General features: G+C 40.2%; 1 protein-coding gene across 5 annotated transcripts in view; it reads right to left on the minus strand.

The window, feature by feature from the left end:
* The window catches only part of SOX5 (SRY-box transcription factor 5), a 547,425-nt gene that overhangs the window by 261,714 nt on the left and 264,110 nt on the right, over nucleotides 1-21,601 (minus strand). For all 5 annotated transcript variants that reach the window (XM_073318355.1, XM_078849539.1, XM_078849535.1 and 2 more), the window contains exon 3: nucleotides 8,753-8,963. In XM_073318355.1, the coding sequence (XP_073174456.1) occupies nucleotides 8,753-8,963 (211 nt within the window). The remainder of the gene's footprint in view (nucleotides 1-8,752; nucleotides 8,964-21,601) is intronic.

A 21,601-nucleotide genomic window follows, 5' to 3' on the forward strand; every position in this document is an offset into this window, starting at 1 on the left:
CCCCTCACTTATTTTCCACAAATAGTGCAGTTAAGAAAGAACACTGGGAGCTCTTCAGGTCTTGGTATTCTGGGCGCAGGTGGAAAAGAAAACTTTGAAGTGAGCTCTCCACTAACTCTAGTACTGGCCGTGCCTCCTCCGTAAGCAGCTCTTATTAAAAAAAAGACCAAGCACCCACTAGAACAAAACCAAGCAGGCCTATTTAATTAGGGCAAATGCTTGATATCCACTTCTTCACATTAAACCACACAGGCCTGGGAGGTCGGATTAATTTTAATATGCACGGTCATGACAAACGCCTCCGGGGTAAGGAAGAAGGGACGAAAACCCACAAACCCTGCTAGCTTGACAAATAGGTTTCAGATACATGTTTTCCATGTTGCCCAGATTAGAGCGTTACTATTCAGCAAGGGCTTGAACCTTTAAAATGAGGGACAAGAGGCCTGAGAAACAGGTGGCTAGCTCTCCACTCTTGAATAAATGATATCCCCCAAAAGCTGTGGCATATAAACACACAAAAAGAGCTGGCATACTCCCTCATGTATTTTTGTATATTAACAGGCTGGGTCAGAGGCTTTTCCGACAGTGATCCATGTATTGCAATTGAAGCTCAGGAAGCTGATGGCTTTGCCAAAAACATACAAGGAAAACAGACTGCAACCCATTTAGCTGAAACATTTTGGGGCATCGGAGGCATTCAAATAAATATTTAGTAGTGGGCTCTTCTATTTAGCAGAGAAAGGTATAATATAACACAATCCAATGGCTGGAAGTTGAAGCTAGACTAATTCAGATTGGAAATAGGGTGTAAATTTTTAATGGTGAGAGTAATTAACCATTGGAACAATTTACCAAGGGTCATGGTGGAGTCTTCATCACTGACAATTTTTAAATCAAGACTTGACGTTTTTCTAAAAGATGTGCTCTGAGAATTATTTAGGGCAAGTTCTATGGCCTGTGTTATACAGGAAGTCAGATTAGATGATCACAATGGTCCCTTCTGGCCTTGGAATCTATGAAAAAAATGGAGAGCAGGGTGGATAATCCAGGGAGCTGCTGGAGCTAGGAGACAGAACCATTAACTTGGTTTTGGTTAAACTTGGTTATGCTACATTGTTCAAGATGGGAACGAAGGGCTCTGTTGCTGCTGGTGGTTCCTTTTTGTGGGATGAGTATGTTTTGGAAAGCAATCTTAATTATGTGACCCATAAGAATAGACTTTCATCCTAAAATAGTCCCTCTCCCCTTCCCCTTTCCTATCTCCTCCCTACAAAAGCACAAACTAGGATATCACTCAACCATAGTGGTTTCTTGGATATTTAAGATGCTACATCTGCATCTCAGATGCATTTATCAAGAAAGAAAAAAGAAATCCCAAAATTCTGAACCTTTGAGGATCTAAGCAAGAGAGATTTGGAAGAGAATCTAAGCAACTTTTGAAAACATCCATTGAAACCAACCATAACTATCGAGCTACGCTATTAGGAAGGAATACACTTAAACTGAAGATGACAAATGAGCAAACTTCACTTTGAGTGAAAGGAGCTGGCAGGGCTTCAAACTAGGCTACCTGTGTTCTAAAGTTAAAGCACTTTTTAATGAAGATTAATCAGACACCACAGCATTTAAGGGCTTCTTTTCACACAGGCTTGTTTCACAAACTTTTCCCCCCCATATCAGTTATGTGAGTGCACATTTCTATATGGTGGTGTCTTTGTAAAAGGTGCATGGAGGTTAGATGCTGGCTTGCTCTACAAGAAGAGACACTTTTTCTGGTGACAGACTGCATAGATGAACATGTAAACCACAATGCGCTTAGAGCATCCTTCTACAGCAGCAGGAGCGTGAGGAACAAAACTTAAAAGTACTCAGTTGAAAGGTACCCTTGTTTGTCCTTCAGTAGAACAGCATTACAAAGCCTCTTCAACATGTACTTTGTCAAAAGGACAGTGAGGAACCAAACAAAAGAGACTCAAACCTCAGCCAATTAGAGTATCCTTAGGCTTTTCCCCAGGATCTGTTCTCTTTATTTTTTCCCTACTTTATCAGATGTGATTTAAAAACAGAACTCTGCATTTCAAAGGCCTCCCTTCTTGTGCCCATTACTGGCCTGCTTTGGAATTTATGGCTTAAGAAGAGGGAGACCTCTTGATTTCTTTACAAGAGATGTGATTAAAAGTTTGATAATATTAGGGGATATTCCGAGTTCATATTTCAGCTAGAGAGCCTGAATCCAACATGGTTCACTTTTACAGACGAGAGAACTGCTTAAACAACTGCCATTTCAATTACGACAAGAGCAGGTATTGTGATTTATAATGTAAATTTAAACATCAAACACGAATAGTCTTTAGGGGATGTTCAGAAGACAAAAATTATGGACAAAAAAAGGTCTCTTGGGCCTTTCTTTCCCACAAAAAAATTACTTATAGCATTGTAACACACATTAATAGATAAGACTATTATGTTCACAATGCCTATTAAAGCCCTACAAACATGTCCTAGTAACCCTTTAACCATATACATACTATATATTTATTTGTTTTATTTATTTACAATAGCATCCACAACATGCTAGATGTTTTCTAAACACTCAAAAGAATGATCTCTCCTCTGAGGAGCTATGGACCAACAGACAGGTAGATGGACATAAGGAGCTAACGGAAACAACAACAGGCAATCTATTTCTATATAAATCAAACCAATTCACTGTAAGCAGCACAGCAGAAGAAAACACAAGAGGGACTTCAGTATGGTCAGAGCAGGGGCCATGCAGATGAGTGAGCACACGTGCACAAACACACACCATCTGATTGCTTAGGTGGCCCTATGGTGCTTTATATCCAGGCATCCACTGGAACACTACAGTAATGGAAATACCTTTTTACACGTAGCTCAGGAGCAGTCCTCAGAGAGGGAAATGCAGAAACTGCCACAAACCAAAACTGATTAACTCAAAGAGAAGAATAATTCTTAACAAGTTTCTGAGCTGTAAACGTCAAGAAAGAGCTTTAGCCTATTGCTAAAAATGTCTTTGGTGGGTTTGTTTGTTTGTTCTTTGATTTTTGCAAAAGCCCAACCATGAATTTAGAGAAAAGGCTACGACAGATTTAAAGCATTTAATTTTCCACAAATGCAGGGCCATAAATTAAAATACTGCAATCCAATCCCATTAATAGTGCAAGAAAAACCTAAGTGGTTGCTTCGGTCTTTGCTTTTCATGAACTTGTGTCAAGCTCAGTGACTTCAAAGGGATTTCTATTTCATTTCTACGACTGAAGAGAACCGACAGAGTCTCTCTGCCATTCTCTGATGCCTTAAGAAAATAGAAAAAAGCCATGCCTGTATCTCATTCCCCTAATGATTTTAGCTGCAAAAGGAATCCCAGGGTCGATAGATGACCCTCAGGGCAAGGGCTTGAGGTCTGTCTCAGTATATAAGGCTTCTCCAAACCTACTCCATTATCTTCATTATTGTACACCAGAAATAAAAAGGGACTGACTCCTCTTCTGAAGTCTAAGTTAGAAAAGGATGGAATGTTTCATGTAAAATAACATCGTGTGACTTCGGTAATAGGTTTATGCCTTTGGGGACCTGAATGCTAAAGCAGTCTATGAGGATTTTCAGCAGAATTTGAGAAGGAAAAAAAGTGCACAATGCATCAATGATGAGTAAAATTCCACAGATTTTATATTTGCTAAAACGTTCCATGCCTATGTGCCACAATGCCTCATTCTCCACTGGATACTTGCGAAAGTCAAAAGCAAAATGGCAGGTTCAGAAGATTAAAAATAATGGGCGTGAGGTTTAGGACTAAGTAGAAATCACAAAAAAGCAATCACTATACCCGTGGAAGAAAGAAAAAGCAAGCCAAGCATCCTTTGTAAATTTCTGAGGAAACACTAGATAGACTGGCTTCCCTCAATGGGGCTTTTACAAGTACATATATACAACAAAACAATATTGCACCCTAAAATATACACATTGATCTCTAGCCACAAAATACTTTCTTAAAAGGAATGATGCTACCTGCTCCGAACCACACACACACACTGTAATATGTTTGGTAAAATCATTAAAATCCATATATTTTTGAGGGTGATTAGCACTTGCACCAGCAAATACTTTTCTTTTCCACGTCTTAAATGGGTTTTGGATCAGGCCCCAAATATCCCACCCATCCAATATTTGTATATTGTCCCAATTTTGAAGGAGCAATCCACAACCTGTAATCTTAACATGCTAGCTCTTCTAGGAACTCAACAGATATTTTGGGGCTTTCACAATGCAATGCTGTTGCATCACATCATATCATAGTGTCACAATGAATACAGTATCACTAGGGCCCTAACAAAGCCCTGAAAAATGTTTCATGGACCGTGAAATCTGGTGTCCCCTTGAGAAATCTGGTCTTTGTATAGTATAGGGTAAAAGCACACAAGATTTCGAGGGGGAGACCAGCATTTCTCAAATTGGGGGTCCTGACCCAAAGGGAGTTGCAGGAGGGTCACAAGGTTATTTTAGGGGGGTTGTGGTATTGCCACCCTTACTTCTGCACTGCCTTCAGAGCCAAGTGGCTGGAGAATGGCAGCTGTTGGCCAGGTGCCCAGCTCTGAAGACAGCACCCCACCAGAATTGAGGGTGGTAATACCATGCCATGCCACCCTTACTTCTGCGCTACTACCTTCAGAGCTGGGTAGCTAAAGAGTGGTGGCTGCTGAGGGCCCAGAAGTAAGGGCGGCAATACCATATCAGGCCACCCTTACTGCTGCGCTGCTGCTGGCAGGGTCTCTGCCTTCAGAGGTGGGCTCCCAGCCAGCAGCCACCGTTCTCCAGCTGCCCAGCTCTGAAGGCCACCAGCAGCAGTGCAGAAGTAAGGGCAGCAGTGCCGCAACCCCACCTCCTACAATAACCTTGCGAATCCCCACACACACACCCCGCCTTTTGGGGTCAGGACCCCTACAGTTATAACACTGTGAAATTTCAGATTTAAATATCTGAAATCATGAAATTTATTATTTTTTAAATCCTATGACTGTGAAATTGACCAAAGTGGACCATGAATTTGATAGGGCCCTAAGTATCATATACCATTATGTCCCAACATTGCAATGTTAATTTCAGGACAACATGAAATGGCTTTGTGATGTGCCACTGTAAATGTTACAAAGACGTGACCTGCAGATTTGTGGCAAACAGCTTAAAGTGGAAACCCCATCTCAAACTTCAGTGTTATGTACCATTAAGTGTCATTTTTATGCTAATCACCAGATGCACTACACCTGGCCAAAAGTCTTCATCAGAATTCTTTTGGAGGTTTCAGTTACCCTGGTGTAAGTTAGCAAAGCTGAATCTGCTCATATGCTGTGCTTTGAATGTTTCAAGTGTACTTTTTCTTTAGTTTCAAAATGCATTGTCAAATGGTAGAATGGATATATAAAGAAACAGAAATCTAGTTCATGCCTGGAGTCAAGAAGATTAAAGGAAACTCTTTGATTTAAACTATCACTACTGAAATTGTTTCTCTTCCCAGAGAAATAAACTAGGTATTATTATTATTTATATTACAACTGTGCCCAGCTAAGATCACAGCCTTATTGTGCAAGGTCCTGTACTTTCCGTATTAAAATTTTGTACTGAGACATACAGCATCACCTGCTGTTGAGTTACCTGCATGTATTATTAGAGATTGCCAATTGTAGCACATCTTATCCAGAGAGAAAACATGATTTTTTTATTACTTGACTAGCAACAAGCAATGGCTGAGATCGCCACACTTGAACTGTGTCAACAAAACATTAGAGACACAAGGTGGGTGAGGTAATATATTTTATTGAACTAATTCTGTTGGGGAGAGAGAAACTTTTGAGCTAGATGGAGATCTTCTTCAGGTCAAGAGCTCATCTCTATCACCACCAGAAGTTGGTCCAATAAAAGATATTACCTTGTCACTTCGTGTCTCTAATATCCTGGGACCAACACAGCTACAACAACACTGCATATATCAATAAAACATAACAGTAACAAAAAGACTTTCTGAAAGAGTTAACACGCAAAGAGGCAGTGGTTGCAGTGGGAAGCTAACTTTTGAGAAAGACAATATTGTTTTGTGGAGGGTTTTAAAAAACAATTGAGAGTGGTTTGCCTTCCATACCCCATAAAGATAAAAATTTAATTAGCTACTTAAAAAAATTCATGCTGACTGGAACAAGGGGTGGTGGTGGGAGGGCTTGCTGAGATGACATATTCCCTCCTCACCACCTTTTAATGCTCTTATGCAAGTCTAATTTTTTTCCTAGTCAGCTCACCTCAGTGGCCTCCTTTTGTTTGACGCCCCATTTCCCATTCTCTTCTAACTTCTGAACTTTTGTTAGTTTGCTTTTAGGGAAAAGAAGAGTAGAACAAAACAAAACAAAACCACCTTCTTTTCTCTTTTTATTTCTGGATGGGGAGGAATCAGAGACGTGAATATGGCACCCTCATAATGATTTAACTAGGGCTTAATGAAATTTTCATCACAACCTGTTGTTCATTTTAATGGCCTTTGAAAGACAATAGAACAATGGCTAGAGGGAAGAAAAGATTTTCTGTTGCATACATTTGTAAAGCCCAACATTCAGTTGCTCCCCACTCCCTCCCAATCTCTTTACAAAGCTGCATACCTTTTGTTTGTACCGTATATTTTCATTTTAGTGGAGATGAGGAAATGCATACGTGCTGTAACCATTCTCATCTCTAACTGTGGCCTTTCCTTAATGGAGTCTTTGGAGCATGCATAACTTCCTACTCCACAATTTATTTACATGTTGCCCAGAAATCCCTCTTCTTTCCCATCCCCTAAACAACTTTGCCTCTTCTTTTCCTCACTGCCCCACACACAGCCACAGTGTAGAAGTCTTTCCCACTCCAAGGCACAAAGAAGGTCATGACATTGGCCATAATGTCAGTGGTAAAAGCAAACCAGAATGGTTCAATATGTTTAATACCTTTTTAAAAAAATGGTTATTAAACAAAGCATTTGTTTTTTTAGCAGACTCTTACCAGGGGTCCCACTAAAGAGAAGACTAATTTACAGTTATGTCATGCATACGAGAGAGTGTGAATATACTTCTCTTTGCTTTTTTGTCAGCCAGTTTCCTTCAAATGTAGTCCTAAAAATTTCCCACAGGTATCATCAATGCACACCCAAGCATAGTATAGCTTTTGGGGAGCTCCGAGGTTGGGTTTTTTCCACTTTTATAAACTATTGAAAAGGGATAGGCTCACACAAAGTCAGATGGTGAGTAATACTGCAAGGTAACTAGGGAATCAGTAGCAGTGGGTTCATATAAGGGCACCAAATCCCTGTAGCCTTGGAAATCCACAAGGTCTACCAAAACAGTTATAATAATATTTTCTGGATGGCTCAGGGGAGTGCAATGGGACATGGAGACTTCCATCTTTAGATCACTGGTTTAAATTCAGCCCAGACTGATAGCGATTGAAAATATTTCCCATCTAAAGGCTGTTCAGTGGCCTCTATGAAATGAGTTGGCCTGCTACAGAACAGGTGCATGGGCGGAGGGTGAACTGTGGGGTGGGGGAGGCTACTCCCAGCCCAGCCCAACCCTTCTGCCCGAGACCCCTCTGCCTTCCCCCACCAGAGCGCAGACACCTCCCCCACCCACCACGGCCACCAGCTTCCCCCCCAAGGCCACCTGAGCACCCCTGGCCCTGGAGCACCAGGTGGGCAGTGAGGCTCCCCAGCTAAAGCCCTGGAGCGCTGGATGTGCAGCGCGGTGTCCCCCCTCCAAGCCCCAGAGCACCAGGTGGATGGGTGGCATGACCCCCACCCCGAAGTGCTGGGCAGGCAGCGCATCCCTGCCCCGCCAGCCCTGGACTGCAGGGAGGGTGGGCAGCGTGGCCCCCCCTTCCCCCAAACACCAGGCAGTGCAAACACAGCTCCAGCTGCCCAGAGTCCGGGCCAGGGCCGCAGGGGAAAGAGCCAGCCCACGGCCCCACAAAGTGCCAGCAGGAAGCAGGAGGAGGCCTGGGGCGGAGCATGGGTGGGACCACACAGAGCTGTTTGGGGAGGCACAGCTCCCCATGGACAGGTAGCTCGTATCTCTGGCAGCGAAGCCAAGGGCGGAAAGGGCACAGAGACTCTACTGCTACCTCCTAGAGGTGGTCCCTGAATGTTGGGGTGAAAAATTTCCACAGCAGCACAGGGGAAATGTGTATTACATTTACGTTTGCACAGTATCTGTTCCATAGATAAATAAAAGGATTATATTTTAGGGCACACTTAATCCAGGACCTTTCATGATTACCAAATTCCACCTTCTGTCCTTCAAATATTGGCGCTGTCTATACAAGTGGATTTTTTTCAAAAGTTTACCATCGTTGATAACACTGTTTTCAGCTCACTGGTGTTAGCAATGTCAGTAGCCTTAATGTAGACAGGCCCTAGCTTGTCACCACTGTAGCAACCAGCATGTCCATTAGACCGGATTCTGAGCTGGGTTAGAAGACATTGTGCTTACGGTGGTGGCAGCAGCTAGCTCATATAAAGCAGAGTAGGGCAAAGCTGGGAAAAAAGTTTAAACAGTGCTGGTGAAATGGTGGAACACTTGTGAAAATTATCCCTAGTATAGAGAGGACACACACTTCCATTTTGCCAGCAACAAGTGCAGGAGATGGATGGATGGATATCCAAAGTTGACAGAACCTGGAGGAAAGAAAACAAAATTTTGGCTCATTTCCCAGGCCTTACCTTCTGGCTCGTTTTTGATGAGCTCTTCCATTTTTCTCTGCTTTAAAGTGTCTACAACATCTGCTAAGCTGCCTTTACGCCTTTCAGGGGTTCCCAGGGCTGTGCTGGACAATGACTCTCCACTCTGACGCCCACCTTCTTCTGCCTTCAAGGGTGAGGTAGATGAGTTGTGCGGGGCAAATGAAGACATCACTTTATTGCCATCAACTTCCTGAAAGAGGAGAGACATGAGATGAAACTTGAAAAAGAAGAAAAGGAAGAAAGAAATAACAACCCTTTGTTCTTTGAGTTCATTGCTGTTTGTTCTTCTGGTGAAACCTTTAAAAAGAAATGCAGTGCTTCAAAAACACCCAGAACAAAGCCTCTCGATAAAGGATAAACTAAGATTACAGGCTGAAGTGAGCAAAGATCAGGTTGCAGGAGAGAAACACAAAATACAGTTTTTCTCTAATTGAGGAGAAGTGCTGTACTCATAGGTTTTCTAATAACAATGGTATTGATTACCTTTAATTGTTTGCTCTTTTACAGCTTTCTATGCGCAATCTTCAGATTTTTTCCCTAGGATAATTAATTTCCTGCCTTTTTAAAGCACTTAATGCCATGATGGCTAGTTGCTGTTGGAAATGAAATAATAATCAGCTATTAAATCCCTGCACTATATGATTTTTTTTTTCAACTCACAGTTCAAGTAGCTCTCCGATCTCTAAGGAAAGAAGCAATCATTTTACTGCTTCTTATTCATTTTCTTTCCTCCTCTTCCATTTCATACCCTCTTTCCTTTTAAAGATAATATTTTTCACAAGGGTGGTCCTCATCACACTCATAGGTGGCATAGTGACACAACTGCACAATTTCCTCAGATACAGACATAATCGGCCTTGCATTAAAGTCAACAGGCGCAATCTCATTGACTTTAACAGATGACAGATCTAGGTCCTATATGTACAAACTTGCCTCCATTAATGCGGGGGCCTTCGTCTCTGCAGTGCCTGGCACATGCAGGATCTTTTTTTGACTGAAGGACTCTCCCTTCTCTTTTTAAATCTTTTTTGACACTCTTGCATATGCCTCTTAAATCCTTTCTTCCTCTGCTATTGCTTTAGAAACCAATCCTGCAAACACTTATGTGCTTAAAGTTAACTATGTACTTGATTAGTTCCTTTGATTTTAATGTCTTCATTCAGGTCCTTAATTTGTTACATATCATATCTATATTACATAATGTTGCAAAATTATATATTTCTATTATCTGTCTTAAACATTTTCTTCTGTTCAGATTCTTCTCTTATTCTTTAGCTCTTAATAACACTATAAAGTATTTCCTTATATGTTTGTATAAAATGTTGGATAATTATTTCCATTATTAATAAAGTCAGTGAACCAGATTCTGATCTCAGTTATAAAGCTGGTAGAAAAAAATCATTGCACTTTTAAAAACTGTTTCCATTTTGCAGGGCTTGAAAATGGATCCATTTTCCATTTTTTGTTAAACTGGTTTCCACCAAAAAAAAAAATTTCCAAATCATTTTTGGTAGTTTTCATTTATTAAAACCACATTTTCTATTGGTTTTCATGTAACCAAAATTTTTCCATAACCCTTTTGGTAAACAATTTTATTAAAATACATAGTGGAATATTTCATGAAGTTTCAATAATGTTGACAATTTTTCATTGAACATTTCATTTTTAGAAAAATGCCCTCCCCCCTTTTTCTTTTTAAATGAAAAAACTTCCTGTGAAAACTGGCCCTACACACTTACATTGGTGAATCTATGGAGTCACTTCAATACATTCTTTAACTGAGATCAGAAGTTGGCCTATTATCTACTCCAAAAGCCTGATCCAAAGCCCACTGGATTCAAAGCCTTTCTAATGACCTCAGTGGGCTTTGGACCAGGCCATAAAAGAATATTCTGACTCCAGCTGACAAAAACATTCCATTTTGCTTGAGGTTCCCTCCAAGTTTGATCTACAAGTGGAAAGTTATCTGTTGCTACCAATGGGTTTCAACAACAGGTAGAGCTAACTTGGACATGAATATAGTTTTACTGCAAGCAGAATAAAATATGTTCAACCATTGATATAATGGTTTTAATCATCTTCTGCACTAGTACAAGCTTTACCCGTCACTCATACATATTGTCAAGCAATAGCAATATTAATAATGTTCTGAAAAACTTCTCGCTTGTTTGCCCTATCAAGACAAAAAAGCCAACTGTCTTCCTTAGTTACAGTTCTTGACTGAGTCTACACCATTAAGAGGTTCCAGGAACAAATGTTGCTAACAATTTTTGAAGGGCAACAAGCTCCTTGCTTTCTTTTTTCCCCCCTCCAAACCGGGCTCCAAAGATACTAAACATATTTTTGCATGCTTCATATAACAGACAGATTGGGAAAAGGTATTTGCATTGGGAGCCTAAATAGCTTTACTGGTCCCTTATACATTTTGTGATGGTTTTTGATGATGTGATGACCAACTGAAAACAAAAATGATCTTGTTTCTGTTTTCTTTTGTTTGTTGGGTGTGTGTGTGGTGGTGGTTAATGATAGCTTTGGGTTGTATATTCAGGACTGCAGCTATTGAAGGAAGATAGAATAAAATGCAAGGCAACTTTTAAAAAACATATTTTACAAACTACTTGGCATGCGAACCGTATCCCAGAATACTTTCCATTACTAAAAGTTATATGGGCTATTTGTTCAGGAGGGGGAAATTGCATCAAGATAGAAGAGTGGTGTTGTGATTAATACACTGGACTAAGGCTCAGGTGATCTGCGTTCAATTCCTGGTTCTTCCATACTTCCTGTGTGACCTTGGGCAAATTTCTCTGGGTCTCAGTTTCTCATTGCTAAAATAGGGATGAGAGTAATACTTCCTTACTTTGCTAGGGTATTATAAGGATAAATTGATTAATGATTGTGAGGTGCTCTGATGGGGGAGGGCCACATACATACCAATACACAGTGCGGGGGGGGGAGGGGAGGAATCATTCAGACCTAAGCCCTGTACAGACTTCAAAGAACATATCTGTGCATTAAATTACATTTTAAAATTCCTGCTCCAAGAGTAAATTGTTTTCACCCTTTGTTGGAACCACACCATCTGTGTGTGTGCATACATAGTGTTTGAATATCATTTTTATGGGCTATTCATGCCCAGGTGGTTCTTAATGTACACTACACTTAATTAAAACACACATACAGTAGGCTCACAGCTGCATTCAAATCTTTGTGAGCTAAGTTAAGGTACAGTGAATTATTCATCCAAAAGGATCTGCAGCAATCATACATTCGTTGTGTGATTTACAATCTAAAAAGAATCTTCTCCTCCCAGTGCACAGGAATGGGTGCACACTGCATCCATTAACGTTAATTAGAGTTTCACGTGTAAACCTCAGCATATCAAGGTAAGCCTATACCCTCCACCAGACTAGCCATGATTTTATCCTGTGATCATTCTGCACAACAGCCTGAAATGCTTAACTGTTGTCTTTGTTTCACTTTACTCACTTCTATTTAATTTCACATTCTATTTCACATCTTTATTAGGAGAAAAAAAAACAAAAGACAAAGCCTTTCAGGCCTATTAAGTCTTTCATTGTTTGAAAAAAGAAGAAACTTACTCATGGTTATGGACATATGTTAAGAGCTGTATAAATCTAAGGAACTTTCAGTCAGGGAATTCTTGAGAAATTATGCATGAGACTTTAAACATCCCACTGCCAACACCTTGAAGAATCCTTAATGGCAAGAGGACAGCACTTCAGAAACTGCCTAAAATTAATCCCAGTGGTGGAAAGTCTCCCTTCAACTGAGTGAGACTTAGCAGGTCTGTCTTTTGAAAAAAAAAAAAGACACACAATTTTACTCAGTTTACTGAAAGAAAAGCACATTACAATTTTCTAGCATGTATCATAAAAAAAAAAAAAAAAGCAGCAGCATGCACCAGCTTCTCTAAATACTTGTTAAGGTAGGAAAATTTACAGAAATTTAGCAGACCACACATGTGTTACAAACCCCTGTCACCACAACAGTGGAAAACTAGATGCTGTTGCTAATTCACCCAGGAATATTCTCTGTCCGCTATGTAATCGTTTCACCTGTTCAAATTTGATTACATTTCAGCCTCTGGCTCTGCTAATCCCTGTAACAGTTTTATGCAGTGAGCAGCTGTTTTGTGTATGGGGGTCCATTGTTCATTTACATTGTGAATTGCTTGCTAATGTGTGCTGACACAACACTCAATCAAACTCCGAACTAGGACTGTACTCACCAACACCTGATGTAGTCGTTTCTTGTTTTCTCCACTTTAGATGGCAGTCAGGAACCTACAAAGATCCTGCTGACAAGGTCGTTCGGGCTGGGCCCTTTTCTCTCTTCACCCCCACCAACAATGAAAAATAGATTGACCCAAGATTCAAGCCTTCTGGTTCTATTCAGATCGAGAATCCCTCACAAACACTTGTTCGTTTATATGAAAGTTGCTACCTGTGGACGAATCTCTCTTCCAAGGTTTAATGATAAAACAGGCTTCTGCCCTTTCAGGATGAGGTCAATAATCTTCCTTTGTTAATCTTGGGCAAGCTTTACTTAATCTAGCCCCCTTGTCACCTTTGTGATTGACAGGAAAAGTCATGTCACTGGACAATGGACTTATCCTCACTGAGCGATAGATTTTTAAAGATTACTCAGTGTTACCCTTGCTCTCATAAAAAGTACAAATATTTTGCCGTTAAACGAACTTTATTTATATCTTTAAAATGGCCTGTTTCCATTTCCACAGTCTGAGTAAGACCCTCTGCCAATTTTAAAGTGATGGTAAAATATTTATTCAAAAGGAACAAGTTGTACATTATGCAGATTTCTATAGTATCTTTTAGCATTCTAAGTATGTTTCAGCCTCTGCTTCTTAGCCTTTGGATGCACATTATCAGATATGACTTCTCAGCTCCTAATCCAAAATTAAACTCAGACAGATAGAAACCTGTGCTTCTGTAACATTAAAGTTGTTACCTAAGCTGACCAATAACCAAATGGAAATTCAGAGCTAAGCTAAAACTGTTAGTTACCACTGTTGTTCTGCTGTATCTGAAGTATTAAAATGATAAAGGGAAGCTGACTTTTGGGGCTGCAGCCAAAAATACCTGGAATAAGATGCCTGTCTTTAAAACAAGCACTAATATTGTCTGGTTTAAAGACACATTTGATCCTTTATGTTAAGAATAACCTAACAACAGGGTTTTTAAAAGCTGGACTTCTGCCCATTTTTTGCTTCTTTATAATATGTGAAGACGACGGCAAGAAAAAAAAGATTTTTTTCCTGTCTTTTAAATTAGATATTTAGGCCCTGTCTACCCTAGAATACTCTACAGCGACTGGAAAACTAGTGAAGTTATGTCTACAAGGTCAAGAGATTGAAAACAGAGCAATTGTGAAGGTAAGGGATTTTTAGTCAGACTGCTTAGAAGTGCTTGCATTTTGTTAACAGCTATTCAATTTCAATGCCTAATATATATTTTGGAGAAAGGACATCTTTGGTAAATCCTTTTGTTACCTCCCTACTTCTTCAACTAAAGAATGAGAACTCACAGTACCAAGAAAGACCAAACTTGACATTTGTGATATTTCTAAGGTTGAAAACCAACCAACCCACAAAAAAAAACACAAAGCAGGAAATTCTTTTCCCCAGACAAAAACCTTTCTGGCCTATTTTGTGCATTATAAAGTAGTAAAAACAAAAGAATCAAACTTTATTTTTTTTAAATGCAGAACATCTTTCAGCTCTGTTACTGTAGAAAAACTTAAAATTCAGACAGTTCAGTATTGACTGGTATTTCACAGGATTATAAGTGGGATATTCAAAGGATCCTAACTGACCCAAGCAGAAGTCCCATTGATTTTCAGTAAGAATTGTGCTACTGAATCACTAAGGAATTTTTGACATCCCTCCACCCCACAAGAATCCTGTGTTATGTTTGTGTTGTACTGAGGATGTTGTTTGAAAACTGCATGGTGGTGGCTGTACTCATGGCACCTTCAAGAAGATTAAACGAATATTTCATGAGTCTAGCCTAGTGAACAACTTAAAAACGTAGAACTAACTAGCTTCTATCTTATATTTAAATAGGTCTTTTGTCTATGAATTCTCTCTCTCGCAGCAGAATTGTCAGTCAATTATGGGGGGAGACGTGATCTCTAAAGAGATCTGAAAAAGGCAATGGAGGATACTTGGAGTACAAGAGAGTATGCAAAAAGACATGAGTGTGCAAAAAGGCATGGAGGAGGGAAAAAAGGAGGTGTGTGTGTGAAATAGGAAATACCATTATAAATTAAGGATTGGGCAGAACATAGGGTTCAGGTAGGGGTGTAGGAGGAAATAAGAGCTGAGATGCTGGAAGTCATAGCACTGATGAGCCTCAGGTTCTGGTTCTGTAACCAGATCTATGAAAGCAGAGCCCTCCACCCACACAGAGTTTCATTGCAGCATCACAGGGCCTCAAAGTGAGGGGGAGGAGCTGAAATGGAGAAGCAGTCGGTGAATGGATCTGAGAAGTGGAGTGATGAGGTCATGGTGGTGGAAGAAGAAGAATTTTAACTGCATCATTTTGGAGAGGGACTCTCTTTAGTGAGAGATGTTTCTAAATGCAGAGGTTCACATTTTCACTGATTATATAGACTATACTACACTCAACTGAAATTAAATTGATTTAAGAAAAATATTCTTTTGACTCTGCAAAATGGATAATGCATTTGGGATTCTATGAACACATCTTTTGGAATGGTCTTAAATTATCCAACTTTTAGATGATTATATTTAGTTCCTTATTTAAAGCATTGACATATTACTTGGTATTGGATTCCTTTTTGGCAATCATTGCTGCTTCTTGTCCTTTGGGCTGAAATCCAGCGTTGTGCCTCTTTAATGACTTCTACCATAAGACTGGAAACTCCATTGACAGGAGTTTGGGTGTGATGATCTAACTGGTCTTTTCCATCTGTAACTTCTATGATTCTCAAGGAACATGGTCTAATAATTAAAGCACAGAATTGGGAAGCAAGGAATCTGGTCAATGATATCCAGCATGCCAGTTATCTTCCCTGTGCTTTAGTTTTCCCATATTAAAAGTGGAGATAAGAATAAATACTAAATAAATACTTAAGGTTTTTTGGAGATGGTACATTATTGTTCCTAAAGAGCTTGAAGAGTGCTGCTTGAAAGGCTCTAGAGAAGTGTTATTTATATTAATAAAAGGGAGTTAGGTGCCTAAGATACTTGGGCACTTTGGAAAATCCCACTAGGCACCTATATGAATCTTTAGACACCTACATATCTTCGAAAATCTAGCCCATAGTCCTTGCCCATAGATCTTAACATCTACATAGGCCAAAACTAAGCACAAAAGCAAGCTGCCAACCATATGACAGAGAGAGACACAGTGACAAAGCACTGGGAGGAGAGCATGTTGTGAGATTAGTATTCAAATCACAGGACCTTGAGATAGGCTTTAACACTAATGAGTCTAGCTGAAGTAGTACAGTTTGATGAAGGATGTAAATTAGGAGAACTTAGGAGCCTGATGACCTGGACTAGGAAGATTGTTCTAGTTGAAAAGGACACCATGAAAGACTTACAAACTCTGACAATTTTCAGCACAATTAATATGGCTCCTGTAAGGCACTAGGAATGGGATATTAACAAGTGCTCAGGGCTGGCCCAACTGGGCTTCCCTTGAAATCAATTTACCTTCGACTTCAAGGAGAGCAGAGTTAGGGCAATACTGAGCACTTCTGAAAATCCCACACTGAAAGTTCGGGTATGTCACTGAACCTGTCCAGAGCCATATCCACTGTGGTGTTCAGATGTGCAAATCGGCATTTTCACATTTGGCTTCCTTAGTGCTGCATGACTAGAAGAATCCATGCTCAGAAGCACCCTAGGACTGCATTGCAAACAAAGATTGAGATCTATCAGCACAGCCTGAGCTGCGTGTATGTAACCTACATGGCAACTCTGTGTATTACTCTGGGCTCTAATCAATGTCACACAATCATTAGACAATCACTGCACATGCTGCCCAGGTGTTTGATTCCTTTCTTTCATGGAATGCTGCCACGCCGCCTAATCCTCCTTTCTCTCAACTCCCCTGGATATGCTGCCAGTTCTCTTCTCTACTATTTTTCCCATCAGTAGCTCTTCAGTCCTCTCTGGTTGTAAGTTTCCATACATTGGGGGATGTCTGCTCCAGTCCTGTCTGTGGCAGCAGTCTGTGAGGACAACTCTCTTTTCTGATCTTCCCTCCATTCCCCATAGCAATGGCCCATATAGGAGACTGCATCCCCCTTATTTCCAGCTACATTTACAATCATGCAAGCTCTTCTCTTGGTCCAACAGAGGCAGCTGAAAGTAACTAAGAGACCTCACCTGGAATACTATGTGCAGTTCTGGTCTCTCATGTTTAAGAAGGAGGAATTCAAACTGGAACAGGTACAGAGAAGGGCTACTAGGATGATCCAAGGAATGGAAAACCTGTCTTATGAATGGAGACTCATGGAGCTTGGCTTGTTTAGCCTAATAAAAAGAAGGTTGAGGGGAGATATGATTGCTCTCTATAAATATATCAGAGGGATAAATACCGGAGAGGGAGAGGAATTATTTAAGCTCATTACCAATGTGGACACAAGAACAAATGGATATAAACTGGCCACCAGGAAGTTTAGACTTGAAATTAGACGAAGGTTTCTAACCATCAGAGGAGTAAAGTTCTGGAATAGCCTTCCAAGGGAAGCAGTGGGGGCAAAAGATCTATCTGGCTTTAAGATTAAACTCGATAAGTTTATGGAGGAGATGGTATGATGGGATAACATGATTTTGGTAATTAAATATTCATGGTAAATAGGCCTAATGGCCTGTGATGGGGTGTGAGATGGGGTGGGATCTGAGTTACCCAGGAAAGAATTTTCCGTAGTATCTGGCTGGTGAATCTTGCCCATATGCTCAGGGTTTAGCTGATCGCCATATTTGGGGTTGGGAAGGAATTTTGCTCCAGGGCAAATTGGAAGAGGCCCTGGAGGTTTTTCGCCTTCCTCTGTAGCATGGGGCAAAGGCCACTTGCTGGAGGATTCTTTGCTCCTTGAAGTCTTTAAACCATGATTTGAGGACTTCAATAGCTCAGACATAGGTGAGAGGTTTTTTACAGGAGTGCATGGGTGAGATTCTGTGGCCTGCGTTGTGCAGGAGGTCAGACTAGATGATCACAATGGTCCCTTCTGACCTTAGTATCTATGAATTTATAAGTAGGAGGAGCCAGCCTCCAGCGACCATCAGTGGTCCCCAGATTATAGTTTGATAACCACTGCCTTAATACAAACCTTTCTTGGCCTCTCACTGATCTTCCCACACAAACAGCTCACATCCAGTATTTCTTATTGGTCTGGGCTTATTCAGATTTCTGTATTTGGGGGCATTGCAGATCAAAAAATTATGAGTACAACTATGCATCTGCAGTGGTGAAGGGTGCATAAAGCAAATGTTGATAAACTTTGGAGCCACTTTTGAAAATCCCCCCCCCTTCAGTTTTCTGGGTCATTTAAATTTTATCTTGTTTTTACCCAAACTCTTTGCATAGTTTTTCATATAGGCTATCTTAAAATGTTCCCTGTATAAAGAAACTGCAAATCCTTGCTTTGCATGAGGGATAATAAAAATAATCATGCCGATAGTACTGTGTTGCATAAATTTGGCAAGGGACTTGCAGTGACACAGATCCTGTTTAGGTAGCGATGCCACACATAGTTACACATATCTCTCAGTTTCCCTAAAATGCTCCCCTTTTCTTCAAAAACACTGATCTCAAGAATGAAATGTAGGTTTTCATTTGTTCTCAAAAACACTTAATAAGCAAGAGTGACATTTTGAGAATTGCTAATATATTAACCACAACCTGTAAAAACAAAGAACATTTTGTACTATGACAGCCTCGTTATCTTCTTGCTAGTGATCTGTATGGCTAAAAACAATAAATAAAATCCTGCAAAAGCACTTTAAGACATTTATGATCTCTTCCCTGAGGGATTAAAGATCATCCTTAAGACCTTGCTAAACAAAAACAAGTCCACTTATCAAAACTGTTTGGTTTAGTCTTTAATTTGTATTAAACCCTTTTGCTAGTTTGGAAAAAACATGGTATAAAATGACCATCGTTTTAAAATATGAAATTACTTACTGATCAAGTACTACAATACTTTCCCACAACCTTGTTATGGAATGCCGTAGGCTTCCAATGACTGGCAGGCAGGCTGTTCTCGGGTTTTCTACTTTTGATATTTTCAATATACTATAAATTTATAACACTCACAGATGGGAAAGTGCTATGAGATCACCTAGTCCATTGCTTAGTGACCAATGGAAGATTGTTCCCTAAGGGCTAGATTCCAGCTAGTCCTTTATGTGGGTGTGTGGTGCGGGGAATAGAATAAAGAGCTCCACTCCTTTGTCGATATCATGCACAGGCTGGCCAGAATTACAGCCTCCCTTTCGGAGCTGCTACCAGAATACTCCTTAAGGGGAGGATCAGTGTTTGAAAGGGGGAATGCTGCACCCTAAATGGGCTGTAGTAGTTTGTGCTCCCCTACATGGGCTCTGCTTACTGTACAAGCTAGGGGTGTTATTCCGCGGCTCATGTACACAGACTTGTGCTAGCTCTGACTGAGCTAGCATGACTATAAATAGCAGTGTAGCCATGGCAGCAGAAGCAGAGGTACTGCTGAGCCGTGTGGAGTACAAACTTGCCCGGAATCAGTGGGTATGTACTCCGCACAGCTCAACCATGCCTCCACTGCCATTACCCATGCTACTGTGGCTATTGCAACTCACACTGGCTTGATGAGAGCTAGCCTGAGTATGTATGCATGAGCAAGGGAATCACACACCTAGCTCATAGTGTAAAATGTAGCCGCAGACATAAAATGCCTCCAATGCTCCTCCTTGAGGCAGTGTGGTTCTGCCCCTCCAACAATGCCCGGCTGTGCCTTAATGGCACAACATAGTCCACCACTATGTTGCTAATTGTTTTGGTCAGGTTAGTTAAAATGTCTCAAACAATGGATCTCTTGTGAGTATTCCACAGATCAAAGAACCTCATTGCTAGGAAATGTTTCCTAATATTCAGCCTAAACTTTTCTTTGCTTCATTTCAACCTATTACTCCACTTATATCCCCTTTCACCACACGTGGACAATCCCTCTTCCTCCGTGGCATTTGTACCCATCTCGTCCTTTTAGATAGCACAACCTCCCTTAGTTACTGCTGGGCCATAGTTAGCTCTTATGTACATATTTAGCTCATTCAATCTTTCCTCACAAATCAGCTCTTACAGCCCTTTAATCATTTCTGTTGCTTGTATCTGAAATCCTTCCAATTTGTTGACATCTTTGAATTGCCCAGAACTGAACACAATATTTTAGATGTAATCTTACCAGAGCTACGAAGAGAAGGACAATTACCTCCTTGTTACCTCCATTTTTTGCTGCCATGCCGCATTGCAAGCTCGTATCTAATTTGCTCTATCACACCTAAATCTCTTTCAGCATTTCCAAGTGCCTTCCTCCCATTGATTATCTGTGTTATGGATTATTTTTCTCCCGCTGCATTAGCTTGTAATTTTATAGGATGAAACACGTTTTATTACTTCCTACACACACAGTGTTTTAACCTCCCTTTAGGTTATTTGTCTCTCCTCACTGATGTTCAGTTGAATTTTTTAATTGATGTATTATAATTAATTTACTTCTTAAAACTTCTAGAATACAATACTTCTGCATCTTCAAATTTCTACAATACAACTATAGGCAACTATCCAGTGTACTGGGTGCCTATCCCATAAATTAAAAATGAAAAAGTAAAATAGGAGTACACAAATATATTCACCTCAACCCAGTCTTTCCCCAACAGCCTTAGGGTAAAGAAAAATTATGGGATTTTACTGCATGCCTGGAAGATGAACAAATCTGGCCCCTGGCAGACCAAAATGAGGAGGAAACTGGTTCCAAAATAGGGGACCCCGCACAGGGAACGCCTTGCCAGCAGCTCCCACGCATTTACATTGAGGGAGCTCCTGCATGAACCCCTCTGCTGATCTCAATTGTTGCAGTATATCAAAGGGAAAGATCCATTTTCTCTAATTAATATGCTGTTAGCACCACCTCTTTATTACCAATGTTAAATAAAACCAGGTCATACATCACCACAATACACACCTCCCAAAAACTCAGTGCATAAACACTACCCTTTTTCAGTTCTTCCACCTGTTCTCAACCAATGTGACAGTGCTCATATCCAAGACAATTAGAATGTTCAAGTGAAAGTTTGTGAAACAGTCTATTTAAATGCTTTATTTACATGAGATGTATTTATTTACTGCATACCCTTCACCTACTTATTTAAAAAAATCAAGTTGTTCTTATATGACTTTCTCTTTATAAACCCATTGGTAGAAATTTTCAAAGTAATGCCAAGGATTTAGCCACACATCTTCTATTAAGCTACACGTTATGCTTATAAAATTAATGGAAGAGATGTGGCTAAATCCCCTGCAGTGGTTTGAAAATTTCAGCCATGTTGCATATTGTTCATGGTTCCATTGTTTACATATTTGTTCCATTGTTTTATTAAGAATTACAGGTAAATTTATGTGATAATTGCCAGAATCACTCCCTCACCCTTCATTCCCAGCCCTGTTTGGAATATTAGAACCCCTTTTTTGGACAATCTTCTGGAAGCTCCTAAGTGCTATGTGGGTCGAATCGGATTACGTTATTCACATCTTACTTCATGAGACACCCCTCTGACTT

The sequence above is a fragment of the Lepidochelys kempii genome, chromosome 1 (genome assembly GCF_965140285.1).
Source record: "Lepidochelys kempii isolate rLepKem1 chromosome 1, rLepKem1.hap1, whole genome shotgun sequence".
In the NCBI taxonomy this organism is placed as follows: Eukaryota; Metazoa; Chordata; order Testudines; family Cheloniidae; genus Lepidochelys; species Lepidochelys kempii.